This window comes from Triticum urartu, chromosome 2 (genome assembly GCF_003073215.2).
Source record: "Triticum urartu cultivar G1812 chromosome 2, Tu2.1, whole genome shotgun sequence".
Classification (NCBI taxonomy): Eukaryota; Viridiplantae; Streptophyta; class Magnoliopsida; order Poales; family Poaceae; genus Triticum; species Triticum urartu.
In genome coordinates, this window is record NC_053023.1 from 648801740 (window position 1) to 648818623 (window position 16884).

A 16884-nucleotide genomic window follows, 5' to 3' on the forward strand; every position below is an offset into this window, starting at 1 on the left:
ATATGTATTATTATTGGTGTAGTCATATGGTGATCTCCGTGTCGCACAAGCGTGAGGGATCCCCGCTGTAGGGTGTTGCAATATGTTCATGATTCACTTATGGTGGGTGGCATGAGTGACAGACGCACAAACATGAGTAAGTAGGTTGTTGCGTATGGGAGTAAAGAGGACTTGATACTTTAATGCTATGGTTGGGTTTTACCTTAATAATCTTTGGTAGTTGCGGATGCTTGCTAGAGTTCCAATCATAAGTGCATATGATCCAAGTAGAGAAAGTATGTTAGCTCATGCTTCTCCCTCATATAAAATTGCAATAATGATTATCGGTCTAGTTATCGATTGCCTAGGGACAAATAACTTTCTTGTGACAAAAAGCTCTATACTAAAACTAACTTAATTGTTTCTTTATCTAAACAGCCCCTAGCTTTTATCTACGTATTCGTTATTATATTGCAAACCTATCCCTTTATAACTACAAAGTACTTCTAGGTTCATACTTGTTCTACGTAAAGCAAGCGTAAAGTGTGCGTAGAGTTGTATCGGTGGTCGATAGAACTTGAGGGAATATTAGTTCTACCTTTAGCCCCTCATTGGGTTCAACACTCTTACTTATCGAGAAAGGCTACAATTGATCCCCTATATTTGTGGTTTATCAACAATCATGACGATATCCAAGGCAATGATCATGTATATAGGTATCACGTCCGAGACAAGTAGACCAACTCTTGCCTGCATCTACTACTATTACTCCACACATTGTCCGCTATCCGGCATGCAACTAGAGTATTAAATTCATAAAGAACGGACTTAATCAAGATGACATGGTGTAGACAAAGTAAATCCAATCAATATGAATAAACCCCATTGTTTTATCCTTAATGACAACGATACAAATACGTGTCATGTCCCTTTCTGTCACTAGCATTAAGCACCGCAAGATCAAACCCATCACAAAGCACCTCTCTCATTGCAAGATAAATCAATCTAGTTGGCCAAACCAAGCACATAGATCGGAGAAAAATACAACGCTAACATAAATTAATAGAACTCCTCCACGCATGATTCCATTTTCCTATATAGTCCTACTTCGACGCTTAAATTGGACAACGCACATTACGTTCACTGCAAAATAAAAAATTACAAAAACCCATAAAACTATAAGCACGGATAATGACATATAAATAGGCATAAATTAATCTTACCAATCGCCCACATCTACCTTGTATAAGAGAAATTACTAATGAGGGGGAAGAATCACCAAACATCTCGGAGAATCATTCAATAGAAACAATATCAATAATGTCGTGAAGATCCACAACAAGATGAACGATTAAACAAGTCTCAATATTGTCTTGAGCATGAATAGATTTATACACCTTGGTCTTACTCACTCCCTATGATGATGATGCGATGAATGGAAAATGACACGGAAGAATGACTGGCGCTTCTTCTTCTTTGGATCTCCCTCTATTCTGAATGGTGTGGCGGTAGCTCGGTCTCTGCGATGTTGTGTTCCCCTTCTAGGAAGTTGTTGCTGTAGATGAGGGGAGGCCATCGGCGCCAGGGACGACCACTAGTACGAGCGGTTGTGCTTGTAGCAGATGCCGTTTTGCGATCTGGAAGAGCAGATGGAGATTTGCCCAAAATGAAAGTTGCTCATTTTATCTCTATTTGATGAGATATTGATTGGTTTCCTTCCAAAAATTTATTTTCCTACGCAACAAATGAAAAAGAGTTTTATTCTCTCTGAAAAAATTGGTGTTAGAAATATATGAGAAATATTAAAACCCGGTGAAAGTCACGTTTAAATACTCTAAAACTGGTAAAGTCTTGAGCCATCATGGCCTATGACTCCCATGATTTGTTTTCTTCTGTTGAAAGAGCAACCAACAAGCTACGAAGAAGGGCTCGTTTAGTTGTTTTTTCCGTTGTTGTCCTTAGAAATGCGGGCAAGAGCAAGGATCATTCGATCAGTTCGGAACATGAATGTGAGAACCTTTACAGAGCAGGCAAGTCATTTCAAAGAAAGAAGGGAATGAATTGATGCATGAGAAGGGATCCGTGCGACACTACGATGTAGTGCTGTCCATCATTTCATATATATAACTATGTTTTGGGTTTTGATTTGAAATTTTATGATAATATATTTATATTAGGTCATTGTGCCAATTTATTGTCAGTTTTTTTTTCAAATTTTTGTAAAGCTTCATACAGGAGTTGGGTGCACAAGGTGCATTGCACCTCATGCACATAGACAAGGTTGTTGTTGTGCTTCCTATCCCAAAAACATAAAGAGTTCTTAGGTGTTAACAATAAAAGGTTGTTGAGCTTGTGAGCTCGTAACCAGCGCTTATAGCGCCCCAACTGGAAGCTCGCGCCTGAAAGGAGTCCATCTGGGCAGACCATTGTAGATCCCACTCACTACCTCGGGTTTGTTAGTTTATTTTCATCGACGGCTGATAGTTTAGATGAAAAAACCATCTACTGTTATTTTGTTTTTAAAAAGTTCATGAATCCAAAAAAGTCCATCATATCGAAAAAGGTTTGCGAATTCAAAAAGACAAAAAGTGTGTGTATTCAGTAAAAAATCGTAAATTCCAAAAGTTCATGAAGTAAAAAATAGTTCATGAAACTGTAAAAAAATACAAAATTGAAAATTGTTTGCTATCAGAAAATTCATTAAATTTAAAAGAAAAATAAAAAATAAATCAGGAAAAAAATGAAAATCAAACAAAAAACGGAAAGAAAAACAGAAAACTTACCCTCAAACCTTGCGTGATGAAGAAAGCGAGTATGTTTTTTTTTAGACAACAGAAAGTGAGTATGTAGTATGTCGTTATATTGGCAGGCCCGTTTGGAAGGTTGTGTGGGCGCCATGTACGAAATGCCCTATAAATGGGCGGCGCCTATACGTCGCTCAATGCGAGGTTGAATATGGGCCGGCCCGGGTAGGTTTTCTGTTCAAGTCGTCTATACTTTTGTTATTTCCTTTATTTTTTATATTTTATCTTATACTTATTTTCTAACATATTGTGAATAAATATATTCTAAAATATAAATAAAAATAAAACCATGAATTTAAAAGATGATAAAACAATGTAAAACATATGTTAGCTTAATTAAATAAATTTTTGACAGCATATTAAAACAGTTGTGACATTTTGAAAATTCTACCTGTTTAAAGAATGTATTAGATATTATTAAAATGTTAATAAAAGATTTGATAAATGTTATCATATATGAAGTAAATGTTTCATATCTATATGAAAAATATTGGTAGCATACAAAACTAACGTTTGTGACATTTTAGAAATGTCACGAGTTTTAGAAAAATGTATATGATACTATAAAAAATGTAATCATGTATTTAGAAAATGTTAGATGTATATGAATTAAATGTTTTAGACGCGTATGAAAAATTAGCCATGTTTATGAAAAAAGTAGACATCAAACATGTATTTGAAAAAAATCATTTTGTTTGAAAATTCTAATCCCGTCTTAAGAAAACGTTAAACATGTATGAAAATGTTCTTAATGTGTACAAAAGCTGTAGATATCAGAAAATTTTATTTATAAAATTTGTGAATTATGTATGTTAAAAATATTAAATTTGTCTGACCATGATGTTTCACTTGTACATGAAAAATGGACAAAGAAAGCCTAAGCCAAAAATACAAACAACAAAGCGGAAAAAGTCAATAAAGAATGTTCTAAAGACGAAGAAAAACAATGAAAACCATAAAGACATAGACTTAAAATAAAGAAACCAAAAAAACCGGTGAAAAAATAAATAAAAATGAATTATACCAAAAAAGTTCACTGAAAAGCAAAGAACGAAACAAAGAAACCCGAAGAAAATGAAAAAAAAAACAGGGAACACCATGAAAAACAAAGAAACAAAAATAAAAGGAAAATCCAATGGAAACCGAGAAGAAACTAAGAAAACGAGTGAAAACGAGTGAAAACGAAGAAAACGAAAGTCATAAAAACATGAAGGAACTGGTGAAAAAACAAAAAAGAAAGAAAAAAAGTAAAACGAAAAAAAAAATCCCAAAGGAAACGGGATCTACGGCAAGGAAATTTGCGGTAATGGCCGGGCCGCTCGTGCTGAGTCTGCCGCGAGAGCTGCTTCCATCTTGCTGTAAGCGAGATATGTGGCTCTGGCGTGTAACTTGCGCGTGCAACCTTAGGTGGGTTTTTTTGTGACGCGGTATGGGGTTGGAAGAGGCCGTGAGACCAACCTTTGGCAACAGCCATCTTTCTTTCTCTCGAGAACCATGCAAACACACCTAAAAAAAGAGAATCATGTAAAAAGAAACTTCCCGTCGAGACAAGTGGATAAGAAAGGCAACGTTCACCTTTTCACGAAAAAAACTGAATCGTTTGATCTTAAGAAATGCGAATATTAGGTTAGCCGAGACGGTGCGACCAAGAAGCAAAGAAGCGGATAGAAACTCACACCGCGCGACTCGTGCATGTTTCACACGCATTTCCGAACCACCCTGCGCCCGTCGAGGCCGTACCATGTGTCTGCCTAGCTCAGCACACTGTTACAGCAGCTACGATCAGCGGCTACAATCAGAGTCAAGAACCCACTGATGACAACGTACCTTATCATCGAAATAGCAACGTGCAGGTTCATTCATCCGTAATAGGCTCAATGATGGGGGTCCTAGCATGACTAGCTCGCGATTCACCGATGCATCACCCCTACACCACATTCTTCTCTCGCCCTCCTCTTCGTGCACGATGTCCATGAGCGACCGACCCATGCCGCTACACCCAACGACCCCCCCTCGCATGCGATCATCGTGCCCACAGTAACCCTTGCGGGCACACGCCGCCTCGGATTCCCGCTGCCCGCGGCGGCATCGCTCGTGGTGACGCGGCAAAGCACCCACTTCATTTCATCTACGTTAGGTAGAGAAGCGGTAGTGATGGCCTCAAAAGCGTGCGGTGTCATCACCAGATGCTGCCGGCCGGCCGGCCGAGGTAGCAGTAGCAGTACGTACATAGTCTTTGGAATAAAGGCCAGCAAGCATCTCATCTCCTCCCTCGAGCTCCATGGTACGCAGCCACAGTGAAGGTCGGCAAATTCCTGTATTGTTTCGGCGCCAGGATCGCCCTGTGCGTAGGGCAGACCGTTTTGGTTTCTTTTTTTTTTTTGAAAGCGACCGTTTTGGTTTCGGGCGCGTGTGCGAGGAATATAGGGTACTACTACCAGAACAACAACCGGGTCTGGACCACGTCGTTCGTCCGCGGAATAAGATGAGGGCTCATTGGACGTTGCCCATTATTGTATGTGAGCAGTTGTAGGGCCGGCCGATCGCAAATGCCTCCGCCTATTACCACTATAGATCAGCAGCGGGTGCACAAGGATGCCGATTCCCTCCCTAGCTGAGCTGCTTTTCTGACAATAATTGTTGTGAACTTGCCGGCGGTGGCAACGTCGGAGCAGCCACACTAATGGACAGGAATCCATAATTGAGGCAACTTCCTCATTTACTCTCATCCATGCCCCACTGTCCCCTACACCACACTAGTACACTCTTTTGCGTGTGTGTGGTAATTACCTGATTCCATTGTAAACAGTAGTACACTAAAGTGCCACACTTGCGTCCACTTGGGACACTGGACTGAGACCTCCCAATAATGCCGGGGGACGCTTCCACTAGTCTCTTGACAGGCACCAAATCGACCAACTTAATCATAGTACAAAATGCTTAACTAATGGAGCAGCAGGCAAGCTGCCAATCTGCCGTTGCCATGGCGTGCGTGGAGTTGAGTTGAACGCAGTACCGGGCCAATAATTGGGCAAGTTAACTAATGCATCCGGCATGTTAAGTCAATAATATACCCACATGACGGCACGAGCTTCGCACATACACAAGGCGCCATTGCCGTGGCGTGCGGCGCGTAGGTCCAAAAACGGCACTCCCGGACAGATCGCAACCAATCGGTAAACAACAGCTCTCATCCCGCGAAGCATGCACGGAAGCTTGGCTGGAATCCTCCACATGCTCCCAAACTGTCGCACGCCCATAAGAAACTGGCAGAAAGGCGACGTCATGGCCGGAGTAACTTAAGTACTTAACTAAGAATTGACACGAGCCACACGACTGCGTAGACGGCATGTGCATGGATGCGTGGCTCCATCGTCGATCGTAGTTCGTACCTAACCGCATACGCCGGCGTATGGATACATTGCTATATAGTTTTGCCGCGCGTACGTACGTCCCACATGCATATACGAAAAATACTATGCCACTAACCACACCGGCCAGAGACATACACCAACCACAACCGTATGCTATACTAAGACTAGTTTCTCGGGACGGCTGCAATCATGCAAGCAGCGTAGTATTTTTCTCAAACAAAAAAGTGTTGATAGTGTTGTTGTAGTGGGCCGGTAACTCGTGCATCAATCAATTGCTTATACGTCCCTCCCGAGGGCCCAACAAAATGGGACGAACATACTGTACATATAGTGCTCAGCCTGAGGACAAGAAGAGACAGAACGGTGGGTAGCCCCGATCATCGTAAAATAATCCCCCATGCGCTGCACGCATGATCGCGTTTGCGTCCGTCGCAATTCTGCATCAGCAAAAGTTGAGCGCATACATACATCGTGCTCTTACTGTTAGACGTTGCTTCATACGCTACTAGTACTGTGTGTGGAGACCGATCGAGCTGGCCTTTCTTCAGGAGATTTAATAGTAAGAACAGCACGCAAAATGCAGGCAAAAGCCAGGAATTCCGGGAAGAAAAATACTCTGATTTACACCCAATGGAAGATGGGAAAACGGATCTTACACGTGCAGAAAGACTACTACTAGCTGCCAGAAAAAACCCTGCTGCTCGGACTCGAGCTGCAGGGCAAAAAGAACTGGCAGCAGGCTAGCTAGCTAATGCACCCATTGTTTGTACTCCTCTATTACAAGCTGAACCTCACCTCAGCTGGAAAAAGATTAAAGCGGGAGATCAAAGTTGCAGTCAGGTCTTGAAACCTTGACCGCAACCGCATGATATGATATCGCTTCCTAAAGCGGCATCAATTTTATTTGACCTGTAAAGTGACAAATTAAACGAATCGGTTCGATTTTTAGCGAAGATGTTAGTGTCGATCCACGAGGTTAGTAGGTAGTAACACTAGCATGCATATCGACGAAGATCCAGCAAAAGAATCTCGTCCATGCATGCATCCGGCCGGTTGTATCGTCGATCGTCAGTGCTCCCAGAGCAGCAACGGTTCCCCGAAGAAGAGACTGTCGTCGACGTCGTCCCACGGCGAACCGCAGTAGGACGGTGGCTCCGGCGACGCGAGCCCGAACTCAAGGAGGAAGTCCGGCACGTCGAGAAACGCGTAGTCGAGCCCAATGCCACCATATTCGGGTCCTGCATTCTCGATCAACGAACAATCCGGCGACGATGCCTGCTCGGGCGCTGCCGGCTCCGAAACCTCCTCAACCGCCTCCTCCTGCTGCTCCTTCGCAGCAATGCTGTCGGGCGAGAGCGCGTCGAGGGTCGACGGCGTGGTCGCGGCGAGCGCGGCGGCGGCTTGCACGTCCTTGGGCGCGGCGGACGCGGCGCGCGGCAGCTCGTGCGCGAGGTCCGGGAAGTTGAGGTGCGCGGCGCGGCCCTTGATGGCGATGGCGGCGACGTCGTGCGCGCGCGCGGCCATCTCGGCGGTGTCGAAGGTGCCGAGCCAGATGCGGGACTTCTTGCGGGGCTCCCTGATCTCGGACACCCACTTGCCCCAGGTGCGCATGCGCACGCCGCGGTACGTCGGGTGCTTCAGGTCCCTGCGCGGCCGCTTCTTGCCCGCGGCGACGGCGCTGCTGTCGTCGGAGCTCGGCGACGACGCGTTCAGGGAGCCGGAGCTCGTGTTGCTGCAGGTGCAGCAGCTGCTATTACCGGACACCTGAGGCACCACTAGCACCTGCTCGTGCTCCATTTGATCGACGTGACAACTGACAAGTGGTGGCGGCGGCGGCGACCAAGCTGGACGATTACGAGCTACGTGCTCAGCTAGAGCTTGTTGCTAAACCTTGGAGCTCGGAAGTGATGGAGCGAGTTGGGTGTGTTGATTGATGATGAGTGCGATGCGCGAGGCAGCGCTCATATAGTCGCCGCGCCCGTACGGACCTCCCTGCCCTCGCCGGAAGTCAATGTGGAAGCAGGATCGCCGGGGGCGCATTAGTTTTTGTGTCCCCGACGAAATGTGAATGACATGCAGAATACTACAACAGGCTACGAGCGAGCATCAGCGCATGTTGCGCGCGTGTGCCTACGCGTTTGTTTCTCGATCGCCGATGGTCAATAGCGACTACAGGGCCGGAGGGCCATCACGCTGCTGCCTGAATAGTTTATCATTCTTCGCCTCGTCTCCTACTACCACCCCATGGAAATGGAGGGGGCTTTCCGTTGTGCAAAATGTGTGTGCGTGTTTTGGTGTAGTAGCAGTATTCCCTTTCATTGGTAGGAGCAGGACGATCGAGCGCGAGTAGACTAATGATTAAAGCGGCGGGAAAATCTCCCCGCGCAGGCACCTGTCTGCCTGTCTCTCCCTAAAGCCACCCCACCAAATAGGCCTCGTGCCAAGTATTAAAAATGCATGTGATCGTTGCTCGTAGATCCAAAAGATTTCGATCGATCCTGTTCTTGCTTAGTATATATTACAAAGAGATTAATTAATGCGTAGAGTTCAATAATGCGAACGAGTGCCTTGTCAACTAGCACAAGGGCAAGGCAGATGGCAGATGGCAGAGCAAAATGGGTTCGTTAGAGGGGAAAAGATGGAATGATATGCATTGAGAAAACGTACATAATGCAAAGCAAAGCAAAGTAAAGTAAAGCGCTCGCAGCTGCCCGGCCGTGTTTTTCTATCTTGTTCATGATATATCTGCGTTATAAATAATGCGGCTCTCCCTCCATAATGTTATCTGGAGGAATAATCTAAGAGAAACGCTGCGGTATTCCAGCGTGGGGGCATAAAGAAAACCTAATTGGGCGAGCTCGTGGCGCGCTTTTGAGATTCGAGTGTTTCCTTTGATCACACTTTGGGAGCTTTACGTGGTTTCTTAAGTTGCCGTGCATCTAATCTAACAACCAGAAATCCTCCGAACAAAAGCCCGGAATAAACTATCGTTTCGTTCTCTGAGCTCAACCTTTCATTTAGCCTTTTCCAAAAGAAAAAAAAGAACAATTTGGTTACATGAACAGCCATGATATTGTAGGAGTATGTATATGTTTCTGTGTCTATACTTGAGCAACTCTGGGTGAGTGTTTTGATGGAGACATATACTAGAGAAGGCCCTGTGCATAACAACAAGTGATTTGTTACTCCCCCATACACACAAAAAAAGAGAAGTGCTTTGTTTCTACTCTCTGTAAACAAATATAAGAGCGTTTAGATCACTTGGAGGGAGTAGTGGAGTAACTTTGCATCTTAATCATGGGAAAACTCTGAATCTTAATTAAGCGATATCGCCCGTACGAAGGCCGCAGTTGGAACTCTAACACGTTAACTTGGTCAAAAGCACACGCTATCGAGCATCAACGGAAACTTTGCACGAAATCTATACGTTGATCAGTTAGCATCACCTAATACGCAGAGCGCGCATGAGGAATCACTCCGATGGATGGACGCGGCAATGGAAAACTGAATGAAAACATAATTATATAAGCATCTACGGCATAATTACAACCAAAGATCGTTCTTTTCTTATAGTATCGTAGTAGTCACCTTTTGTTGACGGCGGGGAGCTAGCTTCATATGGGTCTTGCTTCAGTTCCAACTTGACCTTCCTGCTGCTCCGTGTCCCACCACGCGCGTCCTCCAAAAGCCACGACGACGACCACCAGCACCTCGGCGGTGTGAAGACTGTCAGTTGAGATCAATGGGACACATTTCAGAGCCTCTTTGACTCGTAGGATTTCTAAAATGCAAGGATAACAAAAGAACAGATTTATATATAGGATGGCATGCCATTTTTTTCGAAATGGAGGCAAAATATTTGCCTCATTGATTGATTAAGTAGAAGAGAATTTTCCATTTAATTAACAAAAAAATCGGATAAAAACCGATACAAAGCAACCACATGTTGACTACTCACAAAGCACGCAAACCCATAAGCACACGATCAGCCCGACAACCTAACCCAACCTATAACGACCACCAACCCCCACACTACTACATCACAAAGAAATCCTCAACAAATGAACCTCGGCCGAAGAGCACGTGCATCCCCAAATCCACGAAAACAAGGCATATGCCATAAAAACAACCCAAGAGACTGATGAGCATCCATCAAGCAGCCGTGAACGCCTTTCCTGTGATGCCACTATTTTTTCTTTTGCTCCTGAGATCCTCCTCCACAATTGTCTTGGCAGATCCAGGGCTAGCTACATCCAAACGTGCGACCAAGCTACAGAGCTCTATCTGAAAGAGAATCACATCAACCTTGTCACACACAGACTCCACCTGCCCAACGGTCACGGGTAAGTGGGCAACCGCAACGTCGGAACCTCCATGGTCCATGAAGGCGAGCGGCTGGCTGGGCTCCAAAGGATTAGGTGTCAGCATACTAACCACCTCAACATCATCAGCCACGGATACACCGACATGCCATCTTTAGTACTACAATGTTGCATCGATGTTCAATGGAGCACAAGAAAATCATAGAAATCGTCAAATGAGGTTTGAGTAGACGCAAATTTTACTATGAAATCTAGTACAAATATTAAGGAAAAAATTATATGAACTGCAATCCTGCGAATCAAACGGTGATTCGTTTATTTTGGTCATGCCCGTTTATTACCTTGATTTGGCGCACTATCCGCGTTACCTACAAATATACTACCACCAATGAGTATTCCAAATTTATTTGAAAACTGGTTAGGTGGTATTCACCATTATCTAAAAGGTCAAATCCGTATAGGAGTTTGTGTTTTTTGAGCAATTTGGAATTGTTCGGATGAGTTTTCTTTTTACTAGATCGTCTATTCCTGTTTTTTTGCTGGTTATGTACAGAGATAGGTGTCAAGCCATATATGGTCATCGCTGTAGTGTGTGGATGCATGGGCCCTTACAGCCTTTAGGTTCAGTAGACTGAAAATGGGGTGCACGGGGTTTATTCTAATAGTTGAGTTGATGAGCCACTCATAGATTATATGAATGAGCTAATGTAATCTTGTTTCTGCCAGATGTAATCAAATTTTATTTTTTATTTTTATTCATGCTTGGTGCTCGGTACTTGAATTTGGTTCAGTTTTATAAAATGGTTGTTTGCATCGCATGATGCAGAGGCCGGGGTAGTCCCTCTTATTGAAGAAAAAAATAATTAGAAGACGCTCGTAGGGAAAATTTGTAAGGATGAGAATCCTCCAAAATTCCTTTACAAATCCTTTGAATTAGACATGACCTCGGAATTTGGAACAAATAATTTTTCTGCTATAACAATATCTATACTAATCACAACGCCCAAAAAACATGACTACATATGAGAAATAGCAAACATATCCTGGTATATAATATGATTATGAAATTATTAGGGAGTGTCTATTTGACATATGATTGAAAATCAATTGACAATCATTAAAATTTTGTATCCAATCGTAAGCTTGACAGCTGAATGGATGTAACCTATGTCATTGTGAACTAACGCCCAACAAGAAGACAATCGGGCCTCCCACTGACATATTTTTAACCCATTAACAGAAAAGCGCCAGAAAGAGCTGCTCCCCCGTCTCATAATATAAGATCGTTTTTGCACTAGTTGCTACATGGAACAAAGGCCCCAACTTCAGGGAATGAAAAACAGAGCCCTAACCTCTACAAGCGGGCTTCGAAAGGCTCCTAATTTATTGTTTTTGTTCCAGGTAATCTTCCTCCGCATCGGTTTCATTTGGATCACCGCTGCATTCAGAAGTATACTCATCTTCTTCATCTTTGATACGTCTCCAACATATCTATAATTTTTGGTTGTTCGATGCTGTTATATTATCATTCTTGAATGTTTTACAATAATTTTATAGCAACTTTATATTATTTTTTGCGACTAACCTATTGACATAGTGCACAGTGCCAGTTGTTGTTTTTTGCTTCTTTTTTACTTCGCAGAAAATCAATACCAAACGAAGTCCAAACACAACGAAACTTTTTGGAGAATTTTTTTGGGCCAGAAGACACAAGATGAGCCGAAGAAGTACCAGAGGGGGGCTCCGAGGGGAGCACAACCCACCTAGGCGCGCCTGGGGGCCCAGGCGCGTCCTGGTGGGTTGTGCCCACCTCGGCTGCCTCCCGCACCGCCTCTTTGCTCTATAAATACCCCGAAAATCCAAAAACCCTAGGGGAGTCGACAAAACACAATTCCAGCCGCCGCAAGTTCCAGAAACCACAAATCTAATATAGACACCATCAAGGAGGGGTTCATCATCCTCATTGGTGCCTCTCTGATGATTCGCGAGTAGTTTATTGTAGACCTTCGGGTCCGTAGTTACTAGCTAGATGGCTCTCTCTCTCTCTTTTGATTCTCAATACAATGGTCTCTTGGAGATCTATTTAATGTAACTCCTTTTACGATGTGTTCGTTGGGATCCGATGAACTTTGAGTTTATGATCAGATCTATTTTATCCATAAAAGTTATTTGAGTTTTGATCTCTTATATGCATGATTGCTTATAGGCTCGTATTTCTTCTTCGGATCTTTGGTTTAGTTAGGCCGACTAGATCGATTTTTCTTGCATGGGAAGAGGTGCTTTGTTATGGGTTCGATCTTACGGTGCTCAATCCCAGTGACAGAAGGGGACATGACATGTATGTATCGTTGCTATTAAGGATAACAAGATGGGGTCTATTCCTACATGAATAGATTTTGTCTACATTATGTCATCATTCTTATTGCATTACTCCGTTTTTTCATGAAGTTAATACACTAGATGCATGTTGGATGGCGGTCGATGTGTGAAGTAATAGTAGTAGATGCAAGCATGAGTCAGTCTACTAATCTTGGACGTGATGCCTATATAATAATCATTGCCTGGATATCGTCATGATTATTTGAAGTTCTATCAATTGCCCAACGGTAATTTGTTTACCCACCATATGCTATTTTTCTCGGGAGAAGCCACTAGTGAAATCTACGGCCCCGGCTCTCTTCTTTATCATATTTGCCTTTGAGATCTATTTTTATTCGCTTTTATTTTTAGATTTATTAATCCAAAAACCCAAAAATACCTTACTGCATTTTTTTGTTATTTATTTTATATCGCGTTCCCGCGAGATCTATTTATCCAATCTACTACAATTTTATCTATATTTTTACCCAGGAGGGATTGACAACCCCCTTTTTATGTCGGGTTGCAAATATTTATTCTTTGTGTGCAGGTACCGTTTACATAGTGTTGCGTGGTTCTCCTATTGTTTCGATAACCTTGCTCTCGTCACTGAGGGAAATACCTACCGTAGCTGTGCTGCATCATCCCTTCCTCTTTGGGAAAATACCGACGTAGTTCAAGCCGCATCAATCTTCATCTTCGTCTTCGTCTTCATCTTCTTATACTTCAGGTATTGAATATTGCTCCCATTGTACATTTTGTTGAAAATGGTTGCTTGTTCTTTATTCTTCCATGAGATGCTGATCCTACGAGTTATTTTATTTTAGGTATTGCTACTATAATGTTTTACATTTATAGTAATGAACTTCATTCAAATTCGGAATATAGGTCTTAGTGATAACATGGACCTCTGCATTTATGCCTGCTTGTAAGAGTGAAGTGAAACTTGTTATAGGGATTGCCATGTTATCACTTTGAAGATGACTCATCACAGTCATTTGTTGCATGAATTCTGTGTAAGAATGTGGGGCTCCTTGTGGTGCTAGCAGCTCATTAATGAGTTGCAAACTTTGCTTTCCAAACTGAACTTCAATTAATTCCTGCAAAATATAAATCATATCAAGTTATCACTGCACCTCCTTTTTATGTACATGCAAAATGTGCGTAAATATTCTTTTTGTTTTTATGCAATATGATATAGTTTTATATTTGCACCTCTTTACTTAATTCTTTTTGATTTGTTGTGTAGTGTTGACCTTCTTGTCCCACATAGCTTTATGCAAGCACTACCTCCTGGAAATGCAGTTTCATTCAGAGGTTAGACTTTTTGGTTGCTCTGTTATCATAATAGTTTCAATAGAATAAAACTAAACTCGGATGTTGGATTGATTGCATTTTTCCCCAATGCATATGTTCATTCCCTTCATCTGAATTTTTCAACACCTACAATAATTATATCAAATGTTTTGTATTTATATGATTTGAAAATGTTTGATTGGAAACCAAAAAGTCTAATAGTAAAAGATTGGAAACCAGTGCTTACCTTGTTGTCATCTCGTCTTTCTGTATTCTCACATTCTCCTTGCTCTTGAACAATGGCTGCAACTTTACTTGCCTGAAGATGCAAATTCAGTTTTAATCATGAATCTTTCTACTACTAGGGAGGTGGTGTGGTTATTTTGTAGATAAATTTATATGCTCTTACTCATGCATTTTTAGTTTCTCTTGAGCAATAATTGCTATTTAGTTGGTTGAAGATGCAAGTTTAGTTGCTTGAAGATGGAAGTTTAGTTGCTCATAGTGCCGCACTTTTTAAAACATGCTTTTAGGGAGGTGTTCTACCTTAGTTTTAGTTTAACTTTTTTCTTCATGATTAATGTTAATCCAGATTTCTGGCTTTTCTGAAATTATAAATTATGCTCCTAGGGGAAGTGTTCTGGTTATCTTGTATTCTCATTTTTTTGTTTGCTCCTCAACACTTACTTCAACTTCAGTTATCTGATTGTGCATATTTAGTTGCTCGTAGTCTCGCATTTTTTAGATTGTGCTTTTAGGAAGGTGTTTTGCCTTACTACTAGTTTAACTTTTTTCTTCGTGTCAATCTGTCTATATTCACAATTAATGATAGACAACATTTCCTTTTTGCTGTGAAATTATTAATTATTCTTTTAGGGACTTATTGGAGTTATCTTGTAGTACAATTACAAACATCTTAATTACAAATCTGCAAGCCTAGAAAATGTATGTCGGAATTATTATCTTTTTGTGGAGGATTTAGATGTGCTGTTGTAGATAAATTTTCATCTGATTAAGAATTATATCAAACAGTTAATTGTGCATTCAGGTGTTTTGGTTATCTTCTAGCACAATACGGTTCCATTTTCTAAATTTATTCTAGTGGTTACACCATTTTTGGCCAACAAGTTTACTAAAATTTGCAGGCCACCAAAATTGCGTATATTCACAATTAATGATAGACAACATTTTTCCTTTTTGCTGTGAAATTATTAATTATTCTTTTAGGGACTTGTTGCAGTTATCCTGTAGAACAATTACAAAGATCTCAATTACAAATCTGCAAGCCTCAAAAATGTCATTTATTCATATGTAGGAGTTTGCTGTTGTAGATCAATTTCCATCTACTTAAGAATTATATCAAATAGTTAATTGTACATTCAGGTGTTCTGGTTATCTTATAGCACAATATGTTGGGGAACGTAGCCATAATTCAAAAAATTTCCTACGTGTCACCAAGATCAATCTAGGAAATACTAGCAACGAGAGAGAGGGAGTGCATCTTCATACCCTTGAAGATCGCTAAGCGAAAGCGTTACAAGAACGCGGTTGGTGGAGTCGTACACACAGCGATTCAGATCGCGGTCGATTCCGATCTAAGCGCCGAACACGACGCATCCGCGTTCAACACACATACAACCCGGGGATGTCTCCTCCTTCTTGATCCAGCAAGGGGAGAGGATAAGTTGAGGGAGAACTCCGACAGCACGACGGCGTGGTGGTGATGGAGCTCGTGGTTCTCCGGCAGGGCTTCGCCAAGCGCTACGGAGGAGGATGAGGTGTGGGAGAGGGGGAGGGTTGCGCCAGGGGGAGGGTGCGGCTGCCCTCTCTCTCCCTCACTATATATAGGTGGAAGGGGGGTGGAGGAGGCGCCCTAGGGTTCCCTAGGGAAGGGCGGCGGCCACAGGGAAAACCCTAGATGGGTTTGGGCGCTCCCACCCATAGGAAACTTGCCCCCCCAAGCCGGGAGGGGTGGCTGCCTTAGGGGAGGCGCCCCCACCTCTCCAAGTTACGTGAGATGGGGTGGGAGGGGCGCTCAGCCCCTTAGTGGGCTTATGTGCCCCCTCCCCTTGGCCCATAAGGCCCCCAACGCTTGTCGGGGCCTCCGAACCCCCTTTCGGACACGCTGGTCGTCACCCGGTACCCCCGGAACAATTCCGGACTCCAATACCCTTCGTCTAATATGTCGATCTTCACCTCCGGACCATTCCGGAACTCCTCGTCATGTCCGGGATCTCATCCGGGACTCCAAACAACCTTCGGTAACCACATACTATTTCTCATAACAACTCTAGCGTCACCAAACCTTAAGTGTGTAGACCCTACGGGTTTGGGAACCATGCAGACATGACCGAGACATCTCTCCGTCCAATAACCAATAGCGGGATCTGGATACCCATATTGCCTCCCACATGTTCCATGATGATCTCATCGGATGAACCACGATGTCGGGGATTCAATCAATCCCGTATACAATTCCCTTTGTCTATCGGTATGTTACTTGCCCGAGATTCGATCGTCGGTATCCCCATACCTCGTTCAATCTCGTTACCGGCAAGTATCTTTACTCGTTCCATAACGCATGATCCCGTGACCAACTCCTTAGTCACATTGAGCTCATTATGATGATGCATTACCGAGTGGGCCCAGAGATACCTCTCCGTCATACGGAGTGACAAATCCCAGTCTCGATTCGTGCCAACCCAACAAACACTTTCGGAGATACCTGTAATGCACCTTTATAGCCACCCA

At 42.9% G+C, this 16884-nt stretch overlaps 1 protein-coding gene across 1 annotated transcript; it reads right to left on the bottom strand.

The window, feature by feature from the left end:
• Positions 1 to 6790: 6790 nt before the first annotated feature.
• LOC125533876 (ethylene-responsive transcription factor ERF039-like) lies at positions 6791 to 8217 on the bottom strand. Its single transcript, XM_048697205.1, has one exon. The coding sequence runs from the start codon at positions 7952 to 7954 to the stop codon at positions 7226 to 7228; it is 729 nt and encodes a 242-aa protein (XP_048553162.1). The 5' UTR covers positions 7955 to 8217; the 3' UTR covers positions 6791 to 7225.
• Positions 8218 to 16884: the final 8667 nt, after the last annotated feature.

Bases quoted from the DNA above. Each gene is read 5' to 3' on its own strand.
- LOC125533876 (XM_048697205.1), bottom strand. From the start codon at position 7,954: ATGGAGCACGAGCAGGTGCTAGTGGTGCCTCAGGTGTCCGGTAATAGC.